This window comes from Macrobrachium nipponense, chromosome 35 (genome assembly GCF_015104395.2).
Source record: "Macrobrachium nipponense isolate FS-2020 chromosome 35, ASM1510439v2, whole genome shotgun sequence".
NCBI lineage: Eukaryota > Metazoa > Arthropoda > Malacostraca > Decapoda > Palaemonidae > Macrobrachium > Macrobrachium nipponense.
The window spans coordinates 35269192-35293055 of record NC_061096.1 but is presented as its reverse complement, the minus strand read 5'-3'; the positions used below and the strand labels follow the sequence as shown (position 1 = coordinate 35293055).

General features: G+C 38.5%; 2 protein-coding genes across 2 annotated transcripts in view; both read right to left on the bottom strand.

The window, feature by feature from the left end:
• Positions 1-1509, bottom strand: part of LOC135208610 (structural maintenance of chromosomes protein 5-like) — a 357310-nt gene extending 355801 nt beyond the window's left edge. Inside the window, exon 1 of the mRNA XM_064240976.1 lies at positions 1125-1509. Coding sequence (XP_064097046.1) covers positions 1125-1174 — 50 coding nt within the window. The 5' untranslated portion in view covers positions 1175-1509. The remainder of the gene's footprint in view (positions 1-1124) is intronic.
• Positions 1510-7135: 5626 nt separating this feature from the next.
• LOC135208609 (uncharacterized) lies at positions 7136-22527 on the bottom strand. Its single transcript, XM_064240975.1, has 5 exons — positions 21024-22527; positions 14281-14573; positions 11265-11402; positions 9660-9835; positions 7136-9416 (listed from the first exon to the last, which is right to left on the bottom strand). Exons 2-5 carry the CDS (start codon positions 14347-14349, stop codon positions 7319-7321), a joined length of 2481 nt encoding a protein of 826 aa, XP_064097045.1. The 5' UTR covers positions 14350-14573; positions 21024-22527; the 3' UTR covers positions 7136-7318.
• Between the last annotated feature and the right edge of the window lie 1337 nt (positions 22528-23864).

Here is a 23864-nt window from a genome sequence, read left to right as displayed (position 1 = left end):
AAGAGCCAGAGCCTGTCGAAGCAACACCTCAAGACCTCTATTATTCCTATCCTCTTGCAGTAAGTTTTTTCTCCCAAGATACAAATTAAGGCTACTATAGGCTAGTACTATACTCTGTTTTTTTTCATCTGTCCATCCGCCTGTGGTGTTTTTGTATGGTAACACTGCGTCCCGGGTTTTAGATAGTTATGCCTTTTGTAAGTTTTAGGTAAATAAAAGGATATCTGGGTGTACATTTGCAACTGAAAAGTGTTTTAATAATTTACTGTATGCGAATTACACCGTTAGGCTAATATGCGAAATAGGATATTATTATAATCGTTGAATGAAAGCTGAATGTAACTAGTATCTAAAGCCCGGGACGCAGTGTTACCATACAAAAACACCACAGGCGGATGGACAGATGAAAAAAAAACGGTATACTAATTCCCGATTTTCGGGAAGGTGGTCACACTACGTTAGAGGCCGCTCATTTAGTATTTTACCCATTATCTAGCTAGTATAGCTACTAGGTACCTAGTAGGTAGCCTAAGAATCTGATTTACCTAGGTGACTTTTTCTCTAGTATTTAGGTTGGCTAGATTGCTTAGGTATTAAGAATTTACGCTTATTTTTTGTCGGCCGACTGTAATTACTATACCGCCTAAAACCCCCTGGGGCTACATGGTACCTAGGTAACTACCTAAACGTTCCAAGTACTACCTAGCTTTCACATTCGCGGGAAAAGGCTAGGATAATTAGAAGTCCATAACAGCTCGCCTCGGATGTTTATTGTTAGCCCTACTTAGGAGGGGATAGGTAGTAGGCACCACAGCCCAGATCAATGAATGCGCCCTAAGAGAGTCTGATAGGTTCGGGTTAGCCTAGGTCAGGACCTGCCATTCTAGGGACATGACGAGTCGTCCTAATTTCGATAACTAGCTGGGTACTAGGTAGGTAGGTTATACTACCTACTAGTAGCTACTATAGTATAGGTACCTACCTAGCCTAGTACCTACTAGCTTGGTAGCCTACTGGAACGTGCCTAAAGGTAACGTACCTAGTTAGCCTTATTTGGTAAAAAAACGAATAGCCTACTACAGAGGCTAGAATTACTACTAACAACAGGTGTCTATTTTACTTACAGGAAATTCTGACACGAAACGCGGACTATGTTGCCGCTTTTGAATGCCATAACGGATGAGGTGATGGTTGAAACGGTGAGAAGAGCCCAAGATCAGTACTACGTAGCTTTGGGTATAAAGAGGCACAAAATCATTACCTAGAATGAAAATCAGCCCAATGACTGTCCAGCCAGGGGCCGGAAGTCAGAAGTGGATGGATTCACTGCAAGCAGTTTTGGAGCGTAGTCAGGCTCAGGTAACAACCAATACACTGTGACGTCACTTTTCCTGCCCAGTGCCCATACTTGACTCGGGTCGGGTTTTCGCTTACTCGGGGAGTAAGCCAACAAACTACATTGTTGTTGTGTTATTGTTTTCGGGGGAGGGTGAGTAGGAAAGGTCTAGGGTGTTTCGCCTTGAGTTAAAGATAAAAAAATCTAGGAAGGATATTTATGATTTATCTATTAGAATGAAAATATAAAAAACGAATAATGTGCATTTTAAACGGTACAGACAAATTATTTCTAATATAAAATATACCGTTTTTTCATTAGTTAGTGAAACAAAAATCGAGCAATCTGTCCTAGATTTTAGCACGTTTTAATTTATTTGATGTACTGAATTTAGAGGCTGTATTTCTGTTCAGTTATTTTGTTTCTCATAACTGTTTAATTTGTCCTTTTTATCTCATCCTTTTGTTAGTATGAGTGGTACTACTACAAATTATAAGTAGTATTAATTACGAATACCACTCCACATTAAGTTAAAGATATAATGTTTGCAATATATGCGTCCCGAGTAAGCTGGAGGTCGGAAGTCTGTTTTAACTGGACACCGAGAATGAAATTTCCACGCTATATCGTGGAAATTTCCATGTGGAATTGGATCACAAATCAGGAATTTTCGAGATACGTTTTGTTTTTAACGCGAGGAGCGTTCTCAAGTCTTCAAGTAAACTCAGAATATCGAATTACTAAAATTAAGCTAAATTCTATTGAACCTTTGTTTAAATTTTGCTACTTTCTCTAGTCTATAATCAAAGATAAACCAAATTAGTGTAATTAAAGCAATTTTAATAAGTGAAAGGAAGATAAAAATGTTATTTTGTTCCAAAACATGTGACGTCATATGTGCGGGAAAGTAATAGTAGTAAGAGTAATACTTTTTCTATGTAACGGATCCCCTTCGCCGTTCAGTTTCACCACACTTGTACTTGTCGAGGCATTTTCCTTATTGTTTTATGTGCTCTCGATCATTTTATTTTTATTTTCAGGTTGCTTTTTATACTTATCTGTAACCGTTAAACATCTTTAATCAATCCGTCCTAATCACCGCATGCTGAACAATAAAGTAAGAACTGCTCTAACTTTTCGTTACCCGCTTAACATTGGAACTCTTTGGTTTGATAATTTCTCAGATTCGCTGTCATTGTTTAATTTTCCTTCGTGGATTTTGCCATATATATATATATATATATATATATATATATATATATATACATATATATATATATATATATATATATATATATATATATATATATATGTGTGTGTGTGTGTGTGTGTGTGTGTGTGTGTGTGTTAATATATATATATATATATATATGTGTGTGTGTGTATATATATATATATATATATATATATATATATATATATATATATATATATATATATATATATATATATAACTGCACTATCAGCAGTTACCTCCTGGACACATTACATTGCCATTTTATATTTAGCATATATCTCCAAAGCCTGTCTTATAGACTACATTACCTACCTCTTTCGTTGGTTTTCATAATATTCCTAGCTCTTAGTTATTCAACTATCTACATATGAACAAGTATGCTGTGGTATGAACAGCCTTTCCACACAAGTTCATTTCTAATTCTGTGTGTCTTTTACACCTAACTTGGTTGTCTTTCCTTCATAACAATGCGTTTAGTATTAATTTTACAGTATCCATTTCCCCCTACAAACCTTATTTTTTCAGTCCTGTTTTATTTCTTTTGTGTGTTTCTTTATTTCACTTCATATTTTGCTGTTACAGTCAGAAAAACCTACACTCGTAAGGAACACCTGAAAGTCTTTGTTTTATTTTTACATAGAAATATAATTTAATATATAATTGTGGATCTTTTAACAACAATACTTACAAAACTTTCTTATTACAAAGCATCAGTACCGAGAGAGATGGGACCCAAGAGAAGCAAAGATTAAAAGAAGTACATAGGGTAGAGTATGCACGTAGAGATGAAATAACGTTAGATGGAGGAAGGTATCGTGAGGCAGTCTAGAATCTTTAGGGACAGTGATAGCCTTGCTCTTAACTGTGTGCGTTTGCATTCAGACCCCTATAACGCCCTGGATCGTGGTTCTTTCAGAAGTGGACACAAAGAAAATGAGCACGCCTTCTCCGGTTTAAAATGAAACTTAAAGGACAGCATATACATTTACTACCTGTAATTTAAACATTCCTTTTTGTATAAATGTTATCAGAAAATGTAAACCTTTAATTACTGAAGCGATTCGCCAGCGCTTAATAGCTCACCTGCAGAGGGAGACCAGATATGCAGCTTGATATGACCAAAAAAGAAATCCAAAATACAAATTCATGTGCGTGGCATTATTGCGGGTATGACAACACCTATAATGCTTCAGTGAGGGAGGATCCTCCGAAGGGCGTCTGCATCAGGTGGAATCCTTCCCATTCCCAATTTAATGGAAGTGAGAGTTGGCAATTACTCCAAGACAAGGAAGACCTCTCTTTTGGGGATGAGGAATATATTTCCCCCATTCTTTCTTGGGGAGTGGGGCCACTATGCCCGGGACATTCCCTAAGCTGATAGTAAAGTTTATACAGGAAAACTTTATCTTGAAAAGTGATGTTTAGGAATAAACTTATTTTCATATCTATATCTCGTCATACAAGCCTCATTGATAAAAGAGAATGGACTCCATTTGAGAAGTTTTACTGCAGAATTTAGCTAAAATGTGTAGCTACGGATAACGTTTTTCTGCACCGATAAAAACAATCCTGCAGATAGCGTCGTGCTGTGAAATAAACTGCGAGGCAGAGTAACTTCAGACTGTATGAAACTGAACTCATAAGCGATGTGTCATTGCAAATGGAGAGAGAAGATAACCTTACAAAAATAAGTAATACATGAAGTGAAGAGGCAGAATGTTGTTTGCCAACAAAACCTAAATCAGTACTGTAACAAAGAGCAGGAGAAGTGACTAGAAAATGGAGGTACCCATAGATCGGCGTCACCTGAGGTTACTAGTACTACAGAAGAACCTCAAGGTCAAGCATTTAGCTCCATCATGCTGAAGGTTTAAGGCGCCATTTCCTCAAACGTAGCGGGAAAAGTCTACCTGAAATATGTGCAAGCCCTTCCAGGAATGTTAGAGCTCTTTCCTCGAGGTTATCGTTAGATTTCCTATGGGCACGAGCCATCCAAGTATGCTCGTGGCGTGGATTGTTGCCATAAGAAACTTTGCATATGAAATGTAAAACATTGAATGAACTTGTTCTACTCCTCGCTGCAGAGAGAGAGAGAGAGAGAGAGAGAGAGAGAGAGAGAGAGAGAGAGAGAGAGAGAGAGAGAGAGAGAGAGAGAGAGAGAGAGAGAGAGAGAGAGAGAGAGAGAGAGAGAGAGAATGCATGTTTGCAACAGTAATTTTCATGTGAAGATAGTGATAATGATGATGATTTAGATTAAGCATGCCACATGCAAGCATGGGTTCTTTAGCTGTTTCATAAACCTGCACAGAGTTTCATCAGCAGCTCGTTGAACGCCCCCCAACCAAAGTCTCTTTGCCATTCATCAATCGCTAACCATCCACCATGCCTTCTGGGTAAATAATTTCAGTTTCCCTTAAGCCATTTAGGGTTAATTCCTAGTTATGTGCAAGTAAAAATTGCTGGTTCAACTTTGCCCATGGCTATAGAGGCAGAATTTCACGCTGACCATGAGCAGTCTTCCAGCTTAATTGCCCATTTCATTATATTACGTAATCCTATCCCAAGCCTTCAAAACTCACCTGAGACGAAGATAACTCCGCTAATGATCTCTGTTTATTGATTTTCAATTACGATTTTATTTTTACATTTACTTCTTAATTTTCGCGTGCATAAACTCCCGTCGAAGGCTTACTAATGCGCTGTTTACAAGCAAACGTTAATTGGTGAAACAGCTGATGGTAAATGTGTGAATGAATGAAGCAGTTGAGCAAGAACGTCTGTTTTTCCCCCAGAGATTTAGTCATTAGGGGAATTAGAGAAACTGCATTGATGGACTCCCCAGGTGCAGCAGCTTTTAACAGAATTGCGCGTGTGTGTGTTTGTGTGTATTCGCGCATCCTTGCTTAATCAAAGGAACATGCTCTTCCATCACATGCCACACCGAACTCTACTGAATCAGACGACAGACGATGCGCACAAAACCCAGAATATTAAGCCGGTTTTTCCGTCATGTGAGCATCTCCACACTTTCACAGTCCCATTTCTACCTCCCAGGAATGCAGGAAGTCATTGGGAGGGAATCTGCCTCCGACCTGAGGTGTTATGATCCGGTAGCCCAAGACGTGGCGCAAAAAGTGGGCGAGAAATTACGTGATGTTTCTTCCTCCTGCGTAACCCTTGTGTCTTGGTTTCAACCGGCTTTTGCCCTGTTTGAATTCTCACGTATAACGAGCTACTTCCTAGTAAGTGGGAGCATTAGGCTTATGATGCTAGACTCCCAGGTCGATTCGATATCTTATAATAGGCGGTTGAATGGGTCTTAAATACAAGGCTCGGTCATTTTCTTTTAGCCCGCAGTGACAGTGACGAAGGGAGGCATTGGAAAAAAAAAAAAAGTTCGTGATGGAGCCCAAAGTACCTTTTGAAGTTCTGATTTTGGTTACGCTACCTTCAATTCCTCTAATATTTTTTGCCACTTTTCCAACGGACACTTCATGATTCTCATATTCTAAAAGCTTTCAGATGAGGTGTTAGATCGTACTGAACACAGAGTAGCCAGAGTTTAAATAACACCGCTGTGCCGGTCAAATAATGTGAGGTAAATTGGATTTGCAATTATGCTATGCTGTATGTACCCATGCACCGTTTCATCTTCTTATTATATTGCCTTCATCTAACGTTAGCGTAATTGTATCTACTTGTTGCGATGGCAGGTTGCGGAGATCAATAGAAATGAAATGCAATTGCTTGTGTTTTTATGCAGTTTTCTCCTCAGACCTATGTTCACTTTCACCGAAGATTATTTCCAAAATATGTTCCTTAGCACCCAAGTGAGGAAATGCAAACAAATACGAAAATGAATTTGACCTGTCAGACTGAGATGTAAGGCGGCACAATATTTCCGAGCGACTTACTGCGATCTTCATGACGATATCTTGGTTTCTGGGCTTATTCAAAACGCACACTCCTTACCTGATGATACTAGCATTTGGTGAAGGTTCTCGTCAGTTCCGCCTTGTTTTAAATTGTTTGTTTGTATGGTGTTTTTCGTTGCATGGAACCAGTGGTTATTCAGCAACTGGACCAACGGCTTTACGTGACTTCCGAACCACGTTGAGAGTGAACCTCCATCACCAGAAATACACATCTCTCACACCTCAATGGAATGCTCGAGAATCAAACTCGCGGCCACCGAGGTGGCACGCCAACACCATACCAACCACGCCACTGAGGCGCTGCCCTATAGTCTCCTTTTTAATTTGAGTTTTAGCTTATAGTTTTATGATAAAGCCAGTTATGTATATGCAGGGCACTGACATCAGTCATACGCTCACCTTCCAATTTTGTTCAGGAGTGATCCCAGTGATGTTTATCTCTCTGAAAGATTAGTTGTCGGTGTAGAAGAGGTAGGCAAACGGTAATCTTTTAGTAAAAATGTTAACCAGCAGCCTGGAGGTAGTTTTTTCAGTTACATAAGGAGGATAGGTGAATTAATTTTTTGCATGTCCTTGTGTGTTTTCTCTAAAGATATAATGGAAATAAAACGATAGGTAACAGTTTGAAATATTGTTTATAAATCTGATTAAACGTAGACATAAAGGATTTTGTTTTCCACGAACAGGACACTTATCACTGCCAAAAGCAGTACTCCAAAATGTGATTTATTGCTTTCGTATTGTTTACGGTTTATTTTTCAGTTGAAACGAGAAACGGTTGCTCACCCAACGAGTGAAGAAAAAATGACTTCACAGGTGGTTCCGTTGTCCAGCCCCTAGTCTGGTGATCAGGTGTTTCATCAGGTGAGGTGGCAGTACATATTGCACTGCCTCGACTAACTGCTGATCATCTTGAGTAGACAATTGTCTCACATTTTGACACACGTTGATCATCGGTGACTTGCTCGATAGTTGAGGATTAGACTGTGCACTCTGGAGTAACCCGCTAGACAAGGCTTTAGGAGAGTGGCGGAGAAACTGCAGGAAATCTTGTTCTGTTGCTTGGGAACGTAACTCTGAAGCCAAGTTCACTTGTCTGGCGTGAGGGTGACAATGTGTTTTTGGTTGTCCACACATGTCAACACAATTACTTGAGGGTAGATGAACTGGTACAGCTTTCAGAGGAAGAGTTGGGAACGTTCCTTCTGGGGAAAATGATATATCTGCCGAAGGAATGTACTGTTGATGTCTTTGATCGCGTATGAGTACTGAACTGTTGGCAGATAATAAAGACGTTTGTAAGGGTATTGGCCTATATATGCCTGCATCATGGAAACTTTGTTGGTGTGCAGCTTGGAAACCATCCTGTCCGCTGCAATAAATCGGATAATCAACTTGTATTTCATTCTGGTGCATTTGCAAACCTTTTCTACCTGATAAAGAATCGTTTCTCCTTCTTGAAAGAGGAATGATTAATGCCGGTGACAAACTTTGTCTCGAGGGAGCTTGGTAATCAGTGTCATGCGATGCACTGTTGCTTCTGTTCGATCCGATTCCTTCCAGCTTTTTGTGTAGCTTTAAGTTTGAGGGGGAACTTTGCAAAGCCTGATCAGGTAGATAAAATCTATCTTCGTCATGCAGTGTGGCTCGTGGACGTCTGGCATTAAGTTTTTGATAATTATGGTCTTGTGTCACAGTGATGCAGGGATTGGGTGGGAGTTCGAAAACCTCAATTTCTTCATTGCCTCTCAAGTTACTTTTATTGCCGTACTCTTTTGCTTTCAGAGATAAAGTTTTGCTCTTGTGTTTCCAATTATGTTCATCTTTAATAGCAAATGTGCCATGGCTATGGTAACCACTGGTCACTTTATTTCTCTCGAAGAATGCTTTCTTGGGCGCCATTTTCGGATCCTCTTTTAAATCATGAAGTGAGCTGGCAAAGGAAGTTTCCTTATTTCCGTCCAGGGGTTTGGCTTCCTCTTTCTCGGTTCTGTTTCTCTGGAAGGATTTTTTTAATGCCTTCACTTCAGCAAAACAGTTCCGGAGTTCGTTTGTGAACAATGTCAGTGCATCAGATGGACTTTGGTAATGCAGGTAATTTTCCAGTAACTGAGTATAGACTTCCTTGTACTCTGCAACTTTTGACGGTCCAACAAGTAGTGAAATGTCTGTATCAAAGGCTGCTATCATGAGACTGAGTAAAGTGACCACTTCATCATCGAAAAACCTACAGAATTTTCTCATGAAGATTTTCATCCTTTGAAATGTATCCTCGTCATAAATGAATTGTTCCGTAGCAGCCAAGGATATTGTTGGGAATGTACAGCAAGGGGAGAGGAGCCTACGAGGCCAGCACTCATGATCTCGTTGGAACTGGTGAGCACCAAATATGAAAATCGACTTGGCCACGGCATCTTTAAGCAAAACATTCTGGTCCTTGTCATCTAATTCGCTGAATTCTGGCAAGATGCTGAAAAATTTCCCCATGCCTTTGCAAAAGACGAAAAATAGATGCTCTGTTATATCTGTTCCTCCCTCGTAATAATGTTTTGGGAATTCTGGAAATGTTAATGCCTTCCGCAGCATTTTCCTTAGACCTTTTATCTTTTCCATGCTCTTTTGATCAAGGGTTTCAACGACGAGACACTCATCATTTGTCTCCTCTGGATGACTGCCCTTCCCTGTCCCACCTTCAGCATCTGTCACTTTGACATCCCAGTCCGTGCTGTTCTCGTGCTGACAGATCTTCTCGTTTTCTTCATTATTTTTCTGTTGTTTGTTCCTGATCCTTCGAATTCTTAGTAATTTCTTCTTCCTTTTTTCTAATTTACGAAGCATGAGGGCTTTTCTGTCTTCTGCATTCATTACTAGAGAAGTATCCATGCCAATCTTCTTGCACAGGTCAAACCTGTTAGAAAATGTGTAATCAGTAAAACTAAAACGACTTTTACCAAGTATAGCTTTTATACAATCGAATTCTTTTGCTCTTTCTTCTAACAAGAAGATTTATACCTATAAAGCTTTCAAATATTCGACTTGAATTAGGATATTAGTTGTTCAGAATCCAGAAAAAATCACAGAGACGGTTTGTCCTGCCTTTCCTCATTTTCTCAGAAAACGTAAGAAATGGCACCTCAGAGGTACCTCTCACCTGCATGCTTGACAAGCTCTTCTGTTTTCGCGCATCACACAGACTCCGTCTTTGAGGCAAAAGAAGTTCTGCCACGCCTCACTTTGGATGCTTCTGCGGAAGAAGGCCTTGCAGGAAGAGCAGCACAGACCTCCGAAGTGGTAGCTCTTTGCTGTGTCTCCACAGACGCCACAGATCTGTCAGAACAGGTCAGCATGGAGTTTCCCTTGATAGGTTAAGAAATACTCCTTGATAAGCTTAGGAGTTCTCCTTGACAAGTAAAGGGATTTCCTGGTAATTCAAGGCAAAGTGATTTTTGTCTTGAGTAACCCAACAAAACTATTTTCAATGTTAACTACAACATTTCCTAATAACTAAAGTACTCCGAAGAAGTAAACATGTGCTCTGCTGAAACTTCATTGAGGAGCTCTGCAATTCATTGAACTTTGTGATATTATTCCTTAAGGGTTATTAATTCATTTTCAAATTACTCTTATCTTCTCTGTTGATTAAAAGAGTTCAGAGGTAAAAATCTGTTCCTTTATAACATTTTACATCTTGGGTTGAGGGCCTACGTAAAAGGTGGCTGCCTGCCAGTTTTTGGAACGTGAATTACAAGAGAAATGGAACGGTACGATTTTGTTTTAACACTTTGAATCTCGAAGGTGTTTGTAGACATTCTTTGTTTGCAATGCATTTGGTACAGTGACGATGCCTAGACTGAGGCCTTTTAATTTCAACGTGACAAGTGCTAAGTGTGTTAGTGTATCTCATTTGTTACAATGCGTTCATGTGATCGACGACATCCATCGTGGTCTGTTGTGTCTTGTTCGTATAGGTGCGTCTCAGTCACCAGAAACGAGGACTTAAAAATCCCAGTTATCTTTTATGTCTGAAACATGACTCCGAAGTACGGTAATTTTTTTTTCACTTTCTAATTACTGAATAATTACTAAAATGAAGAGGAAAATTTGCTATTTGTTATAAACATACATGTGCGGAACTGACCAGTGCCTCGAAAGATTTGTATAATTTTTCTGTCTGGTTTTACGGACATGATACAAAACTCATTAGAAAGATAACTGAAGGTTTCAGAAATTAAGATATGCAAGAGAACAACGAATAGGAGAAAATATTTCTTTACTGAAGGTTGAAGACAACTCTTGCATCTTGCATAAAAAATTGGTTGGTATTTTATCCATTTCCAAACATTCAGCGATGCATTCAGAAAATAACCGTGGCATGAGACAGATTCACTTTATTCAAAAGAAGGTTATCATTCCAGTTCTCAGCTGTTTATGATACAATAAGCGAGTAAATTTAATGAAGTGGGGGCGGGGCCGGTTGTGAAATCTATCGCGAATACTCGACCTAGAACTTTAACCATAGAGACTAATTCTTTCGTTTGAATATTCCTAAGTTCAGTATGATATAATAAGTGTGATAAAACTGTCACTATCTACCGCCAGCCTTCATCCCGTAGGTCGAGCCACCCAAACACAAGCACCTCTTACTTTTGCAATGACAAAATTAATCGGTTTAAGTCAACATCAAATCGTCAACTCTTTGGCAGTGTGCCAAGAGGTTGATAAACTTATAAGTGGATATTTAAGTGAATTGGGTTACCTTTTTCTCTACTGCCTCGTCCGTGCTTCCTCCTTGTGGGCCTTGGTCTTCCATAGCCTCCGCCGCGGAAGTTTCTTCTTCTTCTCTCAGAACGCCGTCGTCGCTCAGGTCGCTCTTTCCTCGACTCATCGTCTGTCTCTGGAGGGAAGGATAAAATCCATTTCAGGATGGATGCATAAGATCTTTCGTCAATTCTGAACGTTGAAGAGAGGCTATTCATAGGTTGCTTGGTTTTGCCGCGTTCCCCCGTTAACTGATTATTCAAGGATGAACTTTGAGCACAGAACTTTCACAAAACAAGCAGCTTATACATTTACGGTACTATAGTAGATTCACATCAACCGTGCATTCGATGTCTAAGCCAGTCCTTTACGACGCTCCTGATTGGCTGTTGATAAGCCAATCACAGAGCTGGAAACTCTCAGTTTCTCTCGTGAGTTCACATAGACGGGATGTATGTTCCAGCTCTCCTGAAAGACGTATCCCTCAGGAGATGGGGAGCATACATCCTGCATAAGTGAACTCTCGAGAGAGACAGAGTTTCCAGCCGTGTGATTGGCTTATCAACAGCCAATCAGCAGCGTCATAAGGGACTGGCCTAGACATCAAATGCACGGTTGATGTGAATCTAGTATAGTCGTAGGTTGTATTTTAGCCAGGTTACAGTACTCTGAGTGCCCCGGGTATTACTACTTTGCCATCTCTCTCTCTGTCTGTGAATATGGGATTTTTCATCTTAACTTATGATGAAACTAATTACGCTTTGAATTCAACTGATGATCTAACAGCAGTTTAGTGTGTGTGTTTTTATTCCATTTAGAACAATCCAAGCAAAATTATAAATGAGTATAAAGAAATCCAAAACTATGGAATAACAAAAGCAGCATTAAATGTTCATTAAAAAAATTCGCAAGATTTGTGTGAGGATTAGAGAGCATCTTCTATGGTGGGATGGGATTGTGTTGGGTTTGAGGGGGGAGGGGGGGGGAGGTTGTTAGGCCAGTTGGCTACCTACCTTGCCCATGGTGGCTGTCACTCAGCCATAGCAGTAGTGACGGAATGTATAGGAGTGGAAAAGAACGATTTCACCCGTTAAAAAGTAGCATCCAAAGTGATTTGATAAGTACAGAAACAAATTCGATTTATTTAACCGGTAAAGATGACTTTAGATTCGTGGAATGCAACTCAACGCAAGGCAGGACACTTACAAATGAAATTAAAAATGTTTCGTCTGATTTTTACCGAATGAGGATCAGAAACAATAATCTCCTCTTTGTTTCGGTGCTGTGTTATATAGTGTCTTATAAAAATGGCCCAACCACTCCTATAATTATTCCTCATTTAATTCTCTTCACAATGATATAATGCGTCGCCGATGGGACCAAAACCTCTTGATTTTGAACATGCTCTATCATTGTACTGGCCATGGAAAGACGATAGGGGCACATTATCAAAATTTAGAAACATGTAAGACTGTCCACAAGATCTTTTTAGTAGTGTGCCACTTTACAAGTTACAGTTTTCACAATGTCTGTGTGTGTGTGTGTGTAAGTCTATTCACTATCAAAGTAGTGAAAGTGTATTTAATTGTGCATAGATAAGTATAGTGTATTGGTATTGCGATTGTTATGAGAGTGAGTGTATACACAGAAGAGCCCAGGTTTGAGGTAATATATATATATATATATATATAATATATCTATATATATAGATATATATATATTATATTATTTTTACGTCATCATATGCACATGCTTCCTTAAGCAGTACGATATTTTTACATGCACATATGAAAATTTAGCATATAGAATGTTTTCATATATTAATTATGGATGCTCAGCTTTAAAAAAAAAGCTAAGAGAAAATTTCGTGCTGCTAAAGTTAACAAACCTTTTTTTTTTTTTCATTAGTTGAACACCTAAAGAACATTCGTATGATTTTTTTAAATGGTAGGTATTTCCTCTAAATTTCTCTAGTGAATCTAAAAAAAACTTTATGATGAGGCTGACTTCTTGTGAAACGTATTATCGAAAAAAAGTGAAAAGTGGTTTTAGACGTCTTGAATAGTTAGATCACATGTTGTTATAAAAGTTTCATGTATTAAAGCCATGAATATGATTATACAGGACCATACAATACGCGGCATCTTGGGAAGGTTCGCACTATGCGTTTAGTTAATTACCGTATGCAAAATTGTGCTAAATGTAAGATAAAAAAAAAAAGTCAAAGTCAGCATGAATACGCTGCCTTTTACGGTATGCCAGGCATTGTTTCTCTTAATATCCCTCCGGCAACTGGCGCCTTTGAAAGGGAAAAGAACGCAAAACCTAGTCCAAGGCTGACAATGGGCCTAACGCTTACCGCTGGAGAATATCGGTGTAAACGCTTACACTTCTGGCGTGTGTCGTCCTAACGCTTACCTTTGACTAGTGAGGCTGTAACCATCGGTTGTCGGGTATCCCGAATGAGATACTGTACCCGGGAACGCCCAGCGACACCTTCCAGGGTCCCGGAGGAAGTGGTCCTTTCCTATATGACTTTCCTCTTAGTGAATTACATCGCGGAAAGGGAGACGCGAAACTACCAGCGGTAATATTTAGGCTGAAGAGTAGGTTTAGCCCACAAGGGAGTTGCTACTTGTTTTTGTTACAGTCCGTGAATGATTGCCTGAAACTACGGGTATGGGTGTGGGTATTTTCATTACTTTAAACGTGCTCAGGAATTGGTAGCTAGGGTGAGACCATGTGTGTAAATAACATTCCTGTTATAAACCGAAATCAATATGATCACGTGTCTTTCCGTTATACGTAACCCACAATCCAGATTCCCAAGTTATTATTTAAAAACTGAAATTTAATTGTTTCTGGTATGGCATTTTTTCTTTGTATATACAGAATTAAAAAAGTTGCGTCACCACGGAGAGGAAAGTTCCCCGAATTGCTAAAAGTGGGCTAACAAGGAGAATATCTCAAGCAATACCACATGGCATCGCTATATATAAAAATTCATATCTAACCTTTCCTCTTAAACTGCTTCCTTTGACCGCATATTGGCTCCTTTTGTTCCCAAAAGCACATTCCGTCATTCTTGTCTTGAGCCTATATGGTCATTCTGTTAATTTTCATGTTCATCTTTTTTATATCATTGCTCTCTTCCTTTTAAGGACGATTTTCCTTATTGTCACTTTCCCACGTCCTGTTTCAGTATCTGGACTTTCCCGCTGGGTCTAGTCACACGAGCTCTTCTTGAATACGTATGCTCTCTACTCTCGATCTAGAACGAGTTCCTCATTAATTTTGAAGTTATTCTCTGGAAAAAAAAGGCAAACAATGATTGTTATGTTGGGTTTGTACCTATGCTTTTATCTAAGCCCGTCATTTGTATTCCTATGAAAGAGGACGAACTCTAATCCTATCGTGTTTCTAGCGTATAATTTGGCAGAAGAGAACAAAAAGAAACTTTACTACCGTCGATATATTTTATTGCTATTCATAGAGAGCATGACAAGCAGAATGGACTATATATTTGCTAAAAAAAAATACTGAACAGAAATTCACAAAATTAGGTAAAGTGCAAGTGACACACACACACACACACACACACACACACACACACACACACACACACACACACACACATATATATATATATATATATATATATATATATATATATATATATATATATATATATATATAGGCTGTTGCATGGCGTAGCCAAAATTTTACTTTAGGTTAAGGCTAACACTAATTTGGTTGTAGAATCAGGACAAATTTCAAGTGCTTCAGTAAACAACACACTCACTATCTAAACAGCTAAAGCATTAAGAGGACTGCTTATCTCTAATGGCTCACAAGTCTTAATAAATTCTATTTTTATGACTTATTGCGAATACAGTCTTAGGTTTAAAGGTCAGAGTATGTACACTGTAGTTTTTTTTTCTTTAATGTATCAGATACATTTCTTTACACTTATGTTGTTATATAGATTCACATCATCCGAGCATTTGACATCTAGGCTAGTCCCTTACGACGCTCCTGATTGGCACAGGGCTGGAAACTCTCAGTCTCTCGAGAGAGTTCACATAAGCAGGATGTATGTTCCAGCTCTCCTGAAAGACGTATCCCTCAGAGAGATGGAATATACATCCCAGAGTCAAAGTATATAGGGTCTGCTCACGAGGCGGTACTAAAACCTATCCCCGCCCCTTGTGAAACGTCATCAGTTACAAAAGGACCATATTTTTATGAAACTATATTTACGATAACATTTTCATATAACTAATTTTGCGATGACGTTTTCTTATATAAATTTTCCTCTTATTGCATGTTGCCGTATACTACGTTAAAGTACAAAGAATCCTCTTCCAAATAATATATGGCACATTACAATTACGATTACTTTCAAACCCACAAGCGCACACACAAAAAAATTATCTACGCACACAAATATGTGCAATTACTTCATCTGTCAACCTACATACATTCACGTTTCGTAGCGTATCTGACTAAGGAATGATGATAGAAAGAAACTGAAAAATGGATTGGAAAGCTGATAAAATTTGCTACATAATGCATAAATAAAATTGATAGGTGTTCTCAGAAATTTTCGAGGAATTCTAGGTCAAAAACGGACCAAAATTTTTAAATTTTATGTAAATATTTACCACATTTTTCTTCCATAAATTTTCATGTTATTACATTTTGCCATATACCATGTAAAAGTACAAAGAATGCCCTTTCAATTGGTATATGACACATTACAATTACAATTATCTTCAAGCCCATAACCACGCACAGAAAAAATTATCTACGCACGCAAAAATTATAAAAAAAAAATCTTGAAATCTGAACTCTAGCCCCGCCCCTTGTGAAACATCATCATTCATCAGATACATCCAGCCAGACTGGCGAATACCTTTTTGTACTTTTTCCGAAAATATAATCGTCTGAGGCATGCATAATTAATACCTTTATGTAAACAGTTTGTGTTATATGTAAACTTATGTGTTCGGAAGTATATTTATGTGATATGAAGTGCTAATGAGAAATTTTCTGGAAATGTGTTCCTTGTATCATTTTCTTCATCATTTATTCATTTGATACCTTGTATCGTATATCATGTAATTCTTATACTTTTGATATTGTTTTCTTTTTTGTGATCAAGTCGTGCAAATTTAACTACCATTTTTTTACACTGTATCCACATTTTCTTTGTATTTATTACATAACAATAAGCATTCTTAATAAGGTTTGGAAAATATAATTAATCTATCATTCTAACCTTTAGCATACAAAAAAATTGCTTTTCAAAGTGAGGTATGAACACAGTGACAGAACTAAATACATTTCTTACGAATTATTTAAAATCTTGATAATATTACTACCTGAAAGAGAGAGAGAGAAAGAGAGAGAGAGAGAGAGAGTTGTCATGTTATAAAAAATGGACTTGAAGAGAATACAGTAAACCAGTATATAGGTGAGTAAATAAATAAGTAAAGAATAAACATATGAAGAAAGCTGGAGTAGCTATGTGTGTTCAAACCGGTATATTAATTATGTGCAATAAAACAAGGCTTGGTAACTAAATGAGAGAATGAGTATTAAAAAACATCAAGCATGTGACCTCTCTACAGATTTTGTGAAGATTTTATGAAAAACACCATGCGATATGGATTAAATGTATAAAAACTAAGGGTTCTTTAAGTAATTCAATGGAGACGCAGGGGAAGTGTTACTCTTGTGACATCACAGTATTAGCTCCGCCCCCACTGCCGAGTTGAGCAGACCCCATATACTTTGACTCTGATACATCCTGTCTATGTGAACTCTCTCGAGAGAGACTGAGAGTTTCTAGCCCTGTGATTGGCTTATCAACAGCCAATCAGGAGCGTCATAAGGGACTGGCCTAGACATCAAATGCACGGCTGATGTGAATCTACTATAGTAAAAGTCCAACTCTGGGCAAGACCATTGCAGATCCTAAGGCTTTACCGGAGCTGTGTTGCCCAGAAGGATAAAGCCGAAGTTTTATTAGTCTACCCTCATACGGTTCATCCAGCTGCTTATTATTTGCGTTTCTCTACTGGAAATGTCACCAGTACCAGTCGATGAGTTGGCGAGGGACTAACTTTGACCGAAATTCGATAGGAATTGACATTGAGTAGGCTTTTTACGGTACAGGATGTTTTGGAATACGAGTATGAGCCTGAGTTTTGTACTTTCCTCTTGAATAGCTCTCAAGTTTGTGTCATTTTCAGTACATCGAACTGAGTCTATTTTTTTTTATTTATTTATTTTTTTTTTTTTTTGCGGGCTATTCAGTAAGTTATGCAAGATTCAAAAGATGAAATGGCTTTTTCTATGGGGCACAGATCACTAGGACCTACGAGTAAGGTAATTCCTTTTTCTTGCCCAGGCCTGAAGAAAGTAGCGCTAAAGCGACAGCGTTGCCCCTGAAAGAAAGGAATATATAATAGGTTCAGGAAAGAGAGAAACGGGAAAGGGCTTCCAAATTTTGGCTGCAAAGGGAGGAAACGTCAGCTGAATTTTGGTGCAGTAATTAACTTCTCTTGCTAAAAAGAATACTGAAAGAGTGTTTTGCTAGCGACCGCTTATCGGCTATAGTAGATTCACATCAACCGTGCATTTGATGTCTAGGCCAGTCCCTTACGACGCTCCTGATTTTTAATAAGCCAATTACAGGACTGGAAACTCTCAGTTTCTCGCGAGAGTTCACATGGGTAGGATCTATGTTCCACTTCTCCTGAGGGATAGGTCTTTCAAAAGTATTCCTAAGGAGAGGTGGAACATACATCCTGCCTATGTGAACTCTCTCTCGAGAGAGACAGAGTTTCCAGCCCTGTGATTGGCTTATCAACAGCCAATCAGGAGCGTCGTAAGGGACTGGCCTAGACATCAAATGCACTGTTGATGTGAATCTACTATAGTACGTAGGATTAAGTGATGAAAATCCCAAAGAAAGTGCTTCAGACAGCGGGCCTGATCGGGTCGGCGGGCAAGCATGTTATCGGGCTCAAGGTATATAGATATGGGTCAAGTAGAGTCATTTGTGGCGGGTTGCGGCTTATCCCCTTAAAAGTCACTCAGCTACTGTTTCATTCAAATGTAGATCACAGGTCACTTCAGTCATCTCTGCAGTGATTTGGTTTTAGTTTTAAATTCTTCGTATACAACCATAGTTTTGATTTTTTACATAATCTAAATTATTATTTAAATAATGCCAAACAACTGCGCCGAGTTTGGTGGGTATTCTGATAGAAAAAAGGAGGTATCCTTTTTCCGATTCCCTCGTGATGAGGAAACAAGACGGAAAAGGGTTCATCGCTGTAAGAGAAAGTACAACTTTAACCGTACTACTCATCGCATATGCAGTAAACATTTTGAAGAAAGTGTGTATAAAAGAGACCTGCAGCATAAATGTAACACATAAAGTAACAGGTGCGCAACGTATGAATGTGAGGAAAGTAGTGCAGCTTCTTTCGGAAAAACATCTAAAGCTTTAGATTTCATGGAAGTCAGGGACTTTTGAAGAGTATGTTGTGGGAAAGTACAAGAGACTTTATAGAGCTTGCTCACTCCTGGTTAGAGGTGTTCAATTCAAGGGTACCTTATGACAGAAAATACTCTAGGCATGCTTATGGGATAAAACATACAATGGAGAAAATGCACTCAAACCAGGCAATGGAGTATTATACGACTTGGCATGCCATATTGAAAATTGTGTATCCTTGCCTTTTAAAATTTTATTATATATATATATATATATATATATATATATATATATATATATATATATATATATATATATTTATACATAGCATCACGTTTTATATACTTCGTGATCAAGTTATTCACATCACATACACACACACACACACACACACACACACACACACACACACATCTATATATATATATATATATATATATATATATATATATATATATATATATGTATGTGAATAACTTGATCAGGAAGTATATAAAACGTGATGCTATGTATAAATAAATAAAGGTTTTTGCCACGAAGGAAAAAATGGAAAGCCAGATAGCCAAGCACTTTCGGTCTAGTGCGACCCTTTACTCAGGCACAACTGATCGTACAGAGGAAAAACAAACTGACCTTACAAGATTAGCAATAAGGTCGATTTCACTCTACAGAAACGAGGAAACGCTTTAGGGCAGGATAAGCGATTTTTAGGCAGACACCTTGGAGGAGCACACACGTGGTCAACAGTTGATTCATCCAGAAAACAATATATTTTGAAAAAACAAGGAGGCATATACAACTTATTACCATGAAATTTACAAAAATGTTCCCCCCAAAAATTAGTGAAAAGACGAAAAAAAGGATATGAATATATCAAGCAAGAGAGAGAGAGAGAGAGAGAGAGAGAGAGAGAGAAATAATAATTATATACATGTGGGACTAATTAATTAGTAGTTCATTTATTTTAACGTCCTTCATTAACATTTTACAAATATACGGGTCCAAATGGTACAATCCCAGACTAAGATTTAGGTTGTTTTTATTAGTGATTTGTATAATTGCTGATTCCAGTAAATTTCTTGAAACAATTGCAGAGGTATCGCCCCAATTAATACAATGAGATATTTCACTCAGATGGATAAACAGTGCATTTGAAGTCTGGCCTGTTCTAACTGAAGACATATGCTGCTTAAAACGTACACATAAATTTTTACTTGACTGTCCATCGCAAAAAGATGGGCAATCCTTACAAGGAATTTTGTAAATGATGTTATTTCTTACGAAACTATTCTTAATTAGCATATCTTTAATGGTATCGTTATAAGAGAACACTGCATTAACATAAAACGATTTAAATATTGATTTTATGGTTTCAAATCCACGAAAGTAAGGCAAGCTAAGTACATTTTTAGGCATTTCTTCTTCATTACCAGCAACACTATAAAACTTTTTTTTGAGCGTTTTGATAACATAAATCAATTATATGAAGTGGGTAGCAGAGATAGTTTCCTATCTTTTTTATGTATTCTATTTCTTAGTCAAGATATTGTGGACTCGTGATACGCAAAGCACGTAGGAACATAGAAGAAAAAATTGAAATTTTAATATTACGATGGTGGCCAGAATAAAAATGTACATATGTTAAATTATTTGTGGGTTTTCTATAAATAACTGAATACATATGCTGCTTAGTCTGGGATTGTATTCCATTTGGACCCGTTATATTTGTAAAATGTTTATGAAGGACGTTAAAATAAATGAACTACTAATTAATTAGTCCCACATGTATATAGTTATTATTTCTCTCTCTCTCTCTCTCTCTCTCTCTCTCTCTCTTCTCTCTCTCCTTCTCTTCTATCTCGTCTCTCTCTCTCTCTCTCGCTTGATATTTTATCCTTTTTTTTTTCTTTTTTTTTCTCTTTTCACTAATTTTTTTGGATCATTTTTGTAAATTTCATGGTTATAACTTGTATATGCCTACTTGTTTTTTCAATTGTTTTCTGGATGAATCATCTGTTGGCCACGTGTGTGCTCCTCCAAGGTGTGGCTGCCTAAAAATCGCTTATCCTGCTGTGGTGGGATCACAAGCTAAAAAAAGCAAGCTGGCAAAATCCCCCCACATAAACCTAATCAATTCAGCTGCCCAATCACCCCAGTCACACTTTTCTCTTTACACAACAAAATACACGCAGGACAATTGACCTATACATAAAAAAAAAGAAAAGAAAAAAAAACGTATGTACTTACCAACCACTCCAGATACTCCAGGCTATCCTGTGCTGTCTGCCGGTCGAGGTCCCTGGAACACTAACAACCACAAGACAAAACCAACAACAAAACAACACCCAAGGACTACAACTCAAGAACACAACAACAACCAAGGACCACAACAACAACCAAGGAACACAACCTAACAACACACCAAACAACCAAGGAACACAACCACAACCTCACACATAACAAAAAAAAACTCACAACACAATAAAACACAAAAAAGACCAGTGCACAACCAACCACCAACACAAAAAACAACACACAAAAAAAGGCAACACACACCCACTAACAACACCAAGAATCCACAACAGCCCCCAACAACAACAACCACCCTCAACCACAACAATCACATGCAACCCTCAGGAACTCAAAAGCACAACACCAAACTAACACCAAGCAAACAACACCAAACTAACAACAAATCAATAAAGCAAATCAATAACACACAAAACTCAACTGATTTCCAGTGCCTTCAAATAACTGCTCCTGACACTACTAACTGTCACCAGCTCTCGCCAAAGACTGACTGAAAACTCATCAAAAAATAAAAAATCTCAAAATACAGAACTCTAACAATCAACAGCACCAACAGACAACCCAGAACTCTCCAACAGCCAATCCAATTGTTAACCATCCAACTACCAATTACTCTCTCTTTCTCTCTCTCTCTCTCTCTCTCTCTCACACACACACATAGACATTGTCCAATGGAACTCCATAACTCCTCCATATTTCCTCTCCCGTTACATTTGACAACGTCTTCTTTCACTCACAACACCCACACTAAATAGCCTTCCGAAACACCCACGGATGCTCGGACGCGGGTCCCTGGATCTTGTTTGAGGGCCCTCATACACACTCTCAGTTACACCCCCATCAACTTCTCCCAGACCACTTCCAGTCAGACTCCCATTACCATCTCCCTCACTACCATCCTCCCAAATCCCATTCACTATCTCATCTACCCCTTTCAACTCTTGTCCGAATATTTCTCGTAACTCTGCTACCAAATCACTTACCTCATTTACACTCCTGCCAAACTCCCGAAGAGACTCATTCATACTGCCAACTATACCCTTACCACTTGATTCCCTTCCCGGTGAAACTTCACTAAATCCTGACAATTCAAACCCACACACGCTATATGTATCATTCTTCCCCTCAAAGTCATCTGTATTACACGCCTTATCCACCATTTTTACTCTAACACTAACCCCTCTAACATGCAGTTCACGTTTCTCCCTTTCATTCCCTTTCCTTACCTCCTTCCGCTTTCTTCCATACTCAACCAACACTAACTGCCGATCTTCCAGACCCATTTGCTCACTGACACTCGGCTCACATTTATTCACCCTCAACCACTCACTCATCGCATTCTCCTGAACATTCTGGGGTACTTCCCTCCACTTACGGAGCTGGTTATGGTGTGCCCTAACATCATCCACACCCCCATCTACTCGCAATTTCCCCAACACATAACACAATCCACTTGGTCCCACTTCCAAAATCTCAAAAGGCCCTTCATTTCAAATCTCCCTTACCTTACTTATTCACATTCATTCTCCCTTTCTCAACCACCTCTTTTTTCAACATCCTTATCCTCCAATCAAAACAAAAACTTTCAAACATTTCACTCGCTTTCTTCCACAAATCTCGATCACTCTCTGACAGACCCAGCCACGGCCTAACAATCCTTTCAAAATTCAACACATACTTACAAGGAGACATACCTATACTCTTCTGAAGTGTGGCGTTATATACCCACACTGCACATACTACATACATTGTCGCCTTTACTCATCATTCACAAAATCTCGGTCATTGTTCTAACAGTCCTTTCCGCCAAACCATTCGCACTGGAACATTTCTTCAAATTCCCACCCGACAAACTCAGGCCCATTATCACTCGAGATTTTCGCCGGCTTACACACACACACATAGGCAACATCACTTGCCCCACCATCCGCACAACGGTTTCGCTCCTCTTATCTTTGATGGGAACCGTATAGGCAAATTCACTCATGTGATCCACCATCACAATCATTCCCACATGCCCCCCTCACAGTCTTTGGCAACGAAACACAATTAATCACAAGCATTTCAAACAGCTGTTTCATCTGCAATCACAACACAGGCGGACTCGCATGCACACTGATACTTTCCCCTATGACAGTCTTCACACGTAACAGCCACATCCACGCAAATCTTATTCAACCCAGGCGCATATCAATCTCTCTCATGCACCCCCCCCCCCCCCCCCCACACACACACACATGAGACGTTGTCAAATGGAACTCCATAACTCCTCCCTACTGCCCTCAGGCATTTCCTCGTTTCTGTAGTAGTGAAATCGACCTTATTGCTAATCTTGTAATGTCAGTTTGGATATTAAGCCTACTTTGACTGTGTTTTTCCTCTGTACGATCAGTTGTGCCTGAGTAAAGGGTCGCACTAGACCGAAAGTGCTTGGCTATATGGCTTTTTATTTTTTCCTTTGTGGCAAAAACCTTTTGATATATATATATATATATATATATATAATATATATATATATATATATATATGTCAGATTTCGGAGGTTTTTTAGGATGAGAGGTCTGAATGGCCAAATTGTATCGAGTAGGCAAATAAAAAAGAAAAAAAGATGCGTAAATTAACTAAATTGTGCCGTGACAATTCTAAAAAAAATTTTTTTTTGTTAAGTACTTTTCATTTCTATTATGAAGCCAGATACTGTTTTCTGTTATCTATGTATATTTATGTTAGTTTATTAAATAATGTACTATAAATAAGCCTTTGTAAATAATTGTCAGG